Source organism: Rhagoletis pomonella, unplaced genomic scaffold (assembly GCF_013731165.1).
Source record: "Rhagoletis pomonella isolate Grant_MI unplaced genomic scaffold, Rhpom_1.0 Rhpom_scaffold_00003, whole genome shotgun sequence".
Classification (NCBI taxonomy): domain Eukaryota; kingdom Metazoa; phylum Arthropoda; class Insecta; order Diptera; family Tephritidae; genus Rhagoletis; species Rhagoletis pomonella.
The window spans coordinates 50050651-50060083 of NW_023458557.1; the positions used below are offsets into that span (position 1 = coordinate 50050651).

The 9433-nt window shown below is 38.9% G+C and overlaps 1 protein-coding gene across 1 annotated transcript; it reads left to right on the forward strand.

Moving 5' to 3' along the window:
• Positions 1 to 510: 510 nt before the first annotated feature.
• Positions 511 to 2044, forward strand: LOC118735286. Its single transcript, XM_036464946.1, has 2 exons — positions 511 to 585; positions 652 to 2044. Exon 2 carries the CDS (start codon positions 655 to 657, stop codon positions 1873 to 1875), a length of 1221 nt encoding a protein of 406 aa, XP_036320839.1. The 5' UTR covers positions 511 to 585; positions 652 to 654; the 3' UTR covers positions 1876 to 2044.
• The last annotated feature ends 7389 nt before the right edge of the window (positions 2045 to 9433 follow it).

Sequence of the window (9433 nt, forward strand, 5' to 3'; positions counted from 1 at the left end):
CCAAGATCTTAAATTTTGTAAAATCATTCCTCCAAAATAGAAAAATCCGAGTCAGGGTAAACGGTATTTACTCCAAATTATATCCTTTAACGAATGGTATTCCCCAAGGATCACCGCTTTCAGTACTCCTCTTTTCAATCGCGTTTAACGAAATAAGCACTATAATACAGAAACACAAGCTTGTTAACCACTGTATCTATGCCGACGATTTATTTATACTGTGCAACGAAAAGAACAATAGCGAGTCAAATAAAATTTTAAGAAATATTCTGAAAGAAATTGATGACTGGACCTTAAGATCAGGTGCGAAAATTTCCCTCGAAAAAACAAAAAAACTTCATATTTGTAAAAAACTAAAATGCGATTCCAATAGTCACTCAATAGAATTGAAGCAACAAACTATCGAGAATGTGGATGAACTGCGAATACTAGGTTTAATATTCACAAAAAAACTACACATGGAAACGGCATCTTTTAAAACTAAAGAGGGATCTACTCTCCAGACTTAGTTTAATATCGTATTTGTCATATAAAGGATATGTCCACATAAACACACTCATACACATCACAAAAACTATAATCCTGGCCAAAATCGATTACGGACTTTGCTTATACGGATCCGCTCCGAAAACAACTCTAAACATTATAAAGCCAATGTACCACAAGGCGATCAGAACCAGCCTATTCGCTTTTCGCACCACCACGACAAATAACCTCTTCATTGAATCTGGCTTGCCCACACTAGAGAAACATATACAGAATGTCAACACTAGCTTAATACCAAAAGTTTTATTTTTAAATACATCTATAATATCCGAAGACGTAAAAAAACTGGTACTATCCAAACGAACATTCAATGTTACTCCTTCACTGCTCCGAATTATCAAACTATGCAACAAGTACAACTTGGAAGTAAAACCACATAGACTACGAAGTTACAACCCACCGTGGACTCTTGACAGCCAATGTTGCGATATAACACTATACACCCACAAAAAAGATAACACCCCAAATTCAATATTCAAACAAATCTTCCTCGAAAAGGCGAACACTTACAATAAGAGCGGCTGGCAAATTATCTTTACTGATGGGTCTAAAACACAAAATAGCGTTGCTTTCAGTATAACATCGGAAACAGGCTCCTGCATTAGCATGAAATCAATGTTCCCTTTCTCTTCAGTCTTCTCGGCAGAAGCAGCAGCTATACACGAAGCTATAGTATTTTCCCTTCACAAAAAAACCAAAACTGTGATATGTTCAGACAGTCTATCGGTGTTACAAGCAGTTAGAAATCCAATCTGTAACAATTGGGAAACAATTAATCAAATAAGAGATATGTTAATAAAAAACAAGAAAACGCTTAAGCTCCTATGGGTTCCAGGACACGCAGAAATTGACGGTAACACCTACGCCGATGAAGCTGCAAAATTTGCTCGCAATGCACCAATAATACGCACCCCAAAAATCGAAAAGCTTGACATAAAACGCCATATCAAAACGCTTATAATACACGAAACACGCCAACTGCGTAGCAGCCACAAACATTATCACTATACTAACATTAACAAAGATGGAACTCCTCCACAATACCCAACAAATATACATGGTTTCAAAACCAGAATCTTTTCACGATTGCGTCTCGGGCACACCACACAAACCCACGAATATATTTTGAAAAAGGAAAATCAACCAATCTGCATCACCTGTAACACACTCCAAACATTAGACCACATCCTCAACAATTGCCAAAAATTTTACAACACAAAAAAAGCAATATTTAACACAGAGAATATAAACGACGTCCTAGCTACCCCTAGCTTTGCTAATATTGAAAAAATCGGCAAATTTATCAAAGATATAGAAATGACAATCTAATAAACACAACCTTAAACAACAGTCAATTCAGAGCTGATGGTCTCGGCAGCCAATGCTCAAATAGATCATTTAGTGCTGGTATTCATACCAGCATCTAAATAATAATAATAAATACTTTTATTACGAATTGAAACGATTTTAATGAATATTCATGGTTACCATTAATAGTAGTATGAGAGTTAGATCTAAATGCATATTTGACAAGAAAGATAGAATACAAGATTGCGCCGTCCTGGCGGCGATGACATATCTGTACAAAAAGTAATAAAAGTCGAATTGGATGTTGAAAGAAAATGTGAGAACAGCAAATTTTCTTAATAATAAATTTTTCGATAAGGAACGTGTTTTGATTGTGCTAATTTGTAATAGCCTTATTCATAAACAATAAAGTAGCTTAAAAAAGGCTTATGAATTGAAAAATGCTTGTAAACGGAAATTTAAAAAGCTTTTTAAAATTTTTATTTTTTATTAATAAGGCAATAAAAATATATGATTTACAATAACTTTTAACAAAGGAAATACGAAATAAGGTGATTTTTGCGGAAGTGGGTATTAGTGAATTTCAGTGCATTTAAAGTTTCGCTTACTTTTAGATCAGAATTGTCAAAATTGAGAAATTCAAAGTAGCAATACAATAATCATCGAAAAGAAGATTGCGCCCTGCTGTGATGATGAGTAAATTTACCACAATGAGGAAGAATATAACAATTAAGTGAAAAAATTTTATTTTTACAAATTTAGTGAGCAGTAACGTGTTTCAAGAACGATATTTCAGACAAATTGTTAATGAACAATTATTTTTCCTTCCCGTCTGCTTTGGTTTTGGCAAAAAGTCATTTCAACCATTAAATAATATTATTTGCAAGAAGCGTTCACTAAAATTGTAACTAACTTTTTATTATTTATTAATTCCTTTTTGATTTTCAGCAATAACAAGATGGAAAAAAAATTATAAACCAAAATTAGTAATATTTTTATGGATGTAGTTATAAAAGTTCACAGAGGAAACGCCGGAAAACAATGTATTGGCAACAACATAAAATGTATGGCAATTTAGATGTCAACAGAATAATAACTACGATAAAAAAGCATAAGAGAAGTGTGCGAAAAACAAATTTCTTATAAAATATTTTGATTTTTGCTGGGTGTAAATGAAAACTCAATGAGTATTAAGGGAAAGAAAAATTTAAAATAATAAACAGAAAAAAGATGGGTGCACCAAAACTTGAGTTAAATGTTTTTCCCAAATTCTTAAAAAGTAAACAAATCGATTTTTTTAATGTTACTTTACATCTATTTTCTTTTTTATGAATAAGGCCATAAGCATGTACCCTTTTTATAAATACATCTTATAGCAATATGCTATATATTTATTTATACACTTTTTGGCTGGCGAAATATGTAATTTTTCAACTTAATAAAAAAGGGTATTCAACCACATTACTTTTTTTTTAATATTGAATGGCGCAACACAACAACTCTTTTTGTTGCACGAAACCCTTGAACACGTGCCTGTCATCTATTTCTTCTGTTTCGACATTTCGGTATTTTGCATTTCTTTCATTTTGACGTCATTCGCATTGTCAGATTTTTGAAATTCGTTTTGGTTCGACATTCTGCTATTTCATAATTCTTTCATTGTCATGTCATCCATCTTCCATTTCTTACCTTCCATTGCCGTTCGCATCGTCGAAGGTGCCTGTCAAACACTGCCGCCATCATACTTTTCAGTTTGGCAGACACGTCCGCTGTTAGAAAGAGAATAGACAAAAAGGGGCATAGGATTCCATACTTGTAAGTATATACGATGCTTTCAATATATAAACATTAAAATACTTTTATTTAAAAATAAACTTAAATATATATATATTCTACAAATTGGCAGGATCGCCAATTTATAGGATATACATATATTTATATTTAAGTTTATTTTTAAATAAAAGTATGTTAATGTTTTAAAATTGAAAGTTTATTTATTAATAATCAAAAATTTTCTTTTCAACTACAAACAAATTCATAGAACCATAAATTGAAAATCAAGAATTTAAACAAGTATAAAAACATTCAAGTAAAATACCCTACACTGTCACGACCTCTTAACCCCAACTGTGTAGCGACGCTCTCTTCCAGTAACGACACGGAAGACCTCTCGTCAAACATGGCATATACCTTTATACTGCCATGCGGGCCGGACAACATAACAGGCAATATTTTAAACAAGCTGGCTTCAGTTTAGGACGCGTTCCCGATCGGAAGTTGGCTCTGACAACGTACGGCAATCTTGGTGCATCAGCTGATGGCAACTGGTTATGACGTGAGACTGTTTGCAACACAGGCATACGCGCTGCTCCTCACTACTGTGTAGAACTCGACGAACTGGACCTCCGCTCGACCCAGACTGACGATTGGCGTTTGTACTTTGTCGCGACAATGGAAACGGTGGTTGGCTAAAACGCAGCGATATGTCAGCGACGTCAGGCATTATGGACACAACTTTGGCCAAGTCACTCAGCCAATCAGCAAAGTTCCCAACAGTAGGAAACGGCGAGATACTGGCGGCATGTTTGCTCCATTCGAATTGCTTCGACGGCGGCAGCTTCGAGATTAGCTGTTCGAGAAGTGTTGGGTTCATGAGGTGGTGCTCACATCTTGCTGATTTGAAGAAGGCTGAAATGTTACGAGCCCGGTTCGAAAATTCCAGAACCTGGTCTAGCCGATTGTCATGGATTGCGGGAAACTGTTGCACCTTTTGTAGTTGCGCACAGATTAATAAATCGTGCCGGCCAAAATTGAACTCCAGCTCCTTCATAACTTTAGGCACGTCCTCAGGGTATATTAGCATAGACACAACCGCCCGTTTGGCATTGCCTTGCAGCGCTTTCTGCAACCGCATGAGGTTTTGCCTATTGTTATAGCCGAACTCGCCGTAGTGTCCACATAATTTTCAAAAAATAATGGCCAATCTTCCGGACTACCATCGAAGGTTGGCGGAGGATGTAGCTTGGCGGCTGAACCCTCTATAAATTGCGATGCATTCGTTGACAGCAACACTAGCGGCTGTACTACAGGCAATTGTTGTACTGCTTGAGGAAGCTGTGGACGTGGCGGCTGTACCTCGGAAGTTGGTGCGGTGGCATTGGCTGAATCCATTTCCATTCGCTGCAGATATGCCGAGCTGTCGGGCATAGTAACCATGGACGCATCTATGTCAGCTACTGGTTGAATTGTTCAACCACAACCTCCTATGCCTGAAGAACTGGTTCACAATCCATTTAATGCAATAACAGTTTCTTCCAAGCCATTGAAAACATGCGCTTTGTTAGGTCCACCACCTGTTGCGCTTGCTTCTGCCTTCGGCCGCGCTTAGGGATTATAACCCTTACTAAGTAGAATTCTCCTCTCTTTGTTGTCGAAGAAGAGGGGCTTCCGCATGTCAAAGCTATACAACATTTTTGTGCATATCACTCCGGCTACGCCATCCACTGTATTTTTGCGCAGAACCCACATCGAAATTTGCCAAAAAAAAGTGCATAGTGCAAAACGAATTTATTAATAAGCTAGTGGTCGTAAATTTGAAACATTTATTTTAAATAAAAGCTCAATCCTTTGATTTTTTGATTCGGGTTATGCGTTTGGACACAACAACCGAAAATCATTTAACAAATAACCAAAACGGACCCAAGTTTCTCGATAAGGGGCAACAAAGATTCTTTTTTGCTTCTTTATATAAAGCAGTGGATAAAAATATAGGTATATGCGAAAGGCAAATTTATCTGTTTAAATGAACACCACTAATATTTCCTGCAAACGCACATCGATTTACATCTTTTATCTCGCCTCCGAGACAGAATTGCTTTCGTACAAAATTACGCAAAAAAGCTTACTCGTTCGTTTTTAGGCATGCCTTCTTCTTCTTCTTTTTTTTTGGCGCTGTAACCGCCTAAGCGATTTTGGCCGAGTTCAGCAAAGCACGCCAGTCGTTTCTCCTCTGTGCCAACTGAGGCCAAGTGAAGCCAAGTCCTTCTCCACCTGATCTTTCCATCGCAGTGGGGGCCTCCCTCTTCCTCTGCTACCACTAGCGGGTTCCGAGTTGAATACTTTCAGAGCTGGAGCGTCGGTGTCCATTCGAACGACATGACCAAGCCAGCGGAGCCGCTGTATTTTAATTCGCTGCACTATGTCCATATCGTTGTAAAGCTCATACAGCTCATCGTTCCATCGTCTGCGCTACTCGCCGTCGCCAACGCGTAAAGGCCCGTAAATCTTCCGCAAAATCTTTCTCTCAAACACTCCAAGAGCTTCCTCATCGGATGTTGTCATTGTCCATGCTTCTGCGCCATATACCAGCACGGGCATGATGAGTGACTTATAGAGCGCGGTTTTCGTACGTCGAGAGAGGACTTTACTCCTGAATTGCCTACTCAGTCCAAAGTAGCACTTGTTGGCAAGAGTGATTCTACGTTGGATTTCAATGCTGACATTATTATCGGTGTTAATGCTGGTTCCCAAGTAAACGAAATTCTCTACTTTCTCGCAATTGTAACTGTCAACAGTGACGTGGGTGCCAAGGCGCGAATGTGCTGACTGTTTGTTTGATGACAGGAGATACTTCGTCTTGTCCTCGTTTACCACCAGACCCATTCGCTTTGCTTCTCTATCCAACTTGGAAAAGGCAGAACAGACTTCGCGGTTTTTGTTAGCGATGATGTCGATGTTTTAGGCATGCCATTGTTACGAATTTCGAAAGTTCGAAAATACGATTCGGATTGCAGCATACTATTTCTACGATTCGTAGCAAAATCTGGATACGAAAGAGTTGCAGAATATGGGTGTCAGTCATAGATTACCATTCGTGGCAAACGGTTGCGTTTTCGACAGAGTTCGCTTTGTGTCGATTTTCTTAGTGCAGTTACATTTTCCAACACTTATTACCTTGCGTTCTTTATTCTTTAATTTTGTTTGCTTAAAAGTTACCCACGTGCGTGATTTAGTAGTGAAATTTAACCTCCAAAATGCCCTCTGGGGCTGATAAGCCGGGGGACAACAGGTTCGCTTCTTTTGCGGCCAGTCCCAAACGCAAAAAGAAACGCCCTATGAAAGCATTTAGTGAATTCCCAGACCTTCCGGATATTAGCAAATCAACACCCAATACCAAATACATTATCATGTCCTCTACCAATGAACAGAAGCCAATTTCGCATTTTTCTTGTTTTGCAGTACAAAGGTCTTTGAATCTGATTAGCAAGGACGTAGAAAAAATAACTGAACTCAGAGACGGAAACTTACTCCTCCTAGTCAAGGACAAACATACGGCCGGAAAATTCATCTTGTATAAGCAATTACTAGGACTATGCGAAATTAGTTGTAAATATCACGAAAACCTATATTTTGTGAAAGGTACAGTCTATGCGCCGTACCTCAAAAACCTTTCAGACGAGGGAATTGCTAAAGAATTGGCATTTGAGCGCGTAGTGAGTGCCTATCAATTTTCCAGAATATTTGATAGCAAAATTACCAAAAGCGGAGTTTTTCTCCCAGGGTTTGAAAATGCTGTAATATTTTTATTTAATTTCCTTTTGCTGTGCTTTGACTTCGGCATGTATGATATCGAAAGCAAAGCAAAAGCAATTCAGAAAAAAACAAATGCTTTGGCTGCCCTTTTGCTATGAAATTTCGAAAGCAAATCGTGGAAGCACAAAGACAGCGCAGCAGCAGCAAATCAACAGCAATTTTACTATAAATTTGCTGCGAAGCATCGAATTGGCAGAAATAGAGGATATTATATGTATGCGTGCGCAAATCCACTAGTCGCTTACCCTGATAAGCTTTGCATTGATGGCGGAGTTAATATGTACTTAGATAATATACCATGCTGCAAAAGCCAGATAACAGCACAGCAAAAGCGCTATCACAGCAAATCGAAAGCAATAAGATTGTTTAAATAAATTGCCGATAAAAAAACAAAATAAACTTTTCAAAGTCACAGCAAAAGCAAAGCAGTTCGAATCAAAATCGGAAATTTCAAAGCTAAGGAAAAGCAAAAATAGTAAGGCTGTTGCTGCTTTGCTGACAGTTTTTCAAACCCTGTTTTCTCCTTGCTTTCGACTCCTTTAGATTCCCAGATACCATAAATATTTCGTGGCATACTTTCCGATTGCGTTGGAAAGTATGCCAAAGCTTGGGTCACATAAAGAAACATTGCCAAAAACACCCAATTTGTGTGACTTGTAGCCTACCTCCTCACATCAATGCGGAATGTATTCGAGTTAAATGTGTTAACTGTGATGAAAGCCATCCTTCGAATTCCACCAAATGTTCGAAATTCCTACAGGAAAAAGAGATATTTAAAATAAAGACAACGCAAATGCGCAATTAAGCAACCCAGAGAGTTCTACTCCGCACAACTTCCAGTATCATCTGCTCCATTATCCTTCGCTGGTATTACGTCCAGCCCTAAATCTATTAACTCGCCACCAGCAACAAACTTAGAAATCCCCGCAAATGCACTTCCTCACCAAAATGATCAAAATTTCTCAAAAAAAAAAAAACTAAAGCACTAACAACGACAAATCTGATAACAACTTTCACAATTATATCGTATCACGACCGCTAGCATCCAGTGAACTCCCCTCGTCCTATACTCAAACAAAACCCAACCTTAATAACCCCGAAACAATGCTACCCAAATCTTCAAAAATGTCTCCGATCACCCGCTTAACTCAAGAACTACTGAGTACAAATCGTTCCTCTTCCCGATTAGGTTCAGACTCGGAAAACGAACAGTTGAAGGATACAAGGATCAATAGCCCACTCCATCTTGATGGCCATTAACATCCTTCAATGGAACATACACGGTCTTTATAATAACTTTAATGAACTAAAACTATTAATCGATGAATTGTCTCTCTCCAGGAAACACACGTCCCTTTCAATAAGTCCATACTAATTTCTAACTCATTCCACAGCTACTTTCACAACCTACCACATAACACCACATGCAAACAAGGTATATGTGTCATGGTCAAAAAAGGCCTCGCACACAAACTGCTAAATATACAATGTTGTTGTTGTTGTAGCGGCTACAACAACCCCGCCCAGGACGGTTGGTATCTCAGTCGTTGTCGTCAAGTTCCACTAACGGCAGCCCTAGGAAGCGAGCAGCTTCTGTAGGGTTGGTCCACAGGGACAAGGCCGTTAGCATTGTCGGGTTTTCCGGGCATCCGAAGAGATGTTTCGAGTCATGTGGGGTCTCTCCGCATGCCGGACACTCATTTGGCACATCCTCATTCAATCTACTCAGGTAGGAGTTTAACCTGCTGCAGTAGCCGGAGCGAAGTTGTGCTATTGTCGTTCGTGTCTCCCGAGGCAGATGAAGCTCCGTCTCGTCTATGTCCGGGGGCGGTATGCCTAGAACGGCATTCACAGGTCTAGAGTCTACATAACTCGAGACTGACTCCCTGTGAATGCCGTTCAGGGCCAGTCGGTAAGCTGACAGGTCCAGAGGTTGCTTGATGAACCTCTGGACTTCGTCCGTCAGTTCATATAGATGCCTCCTGAC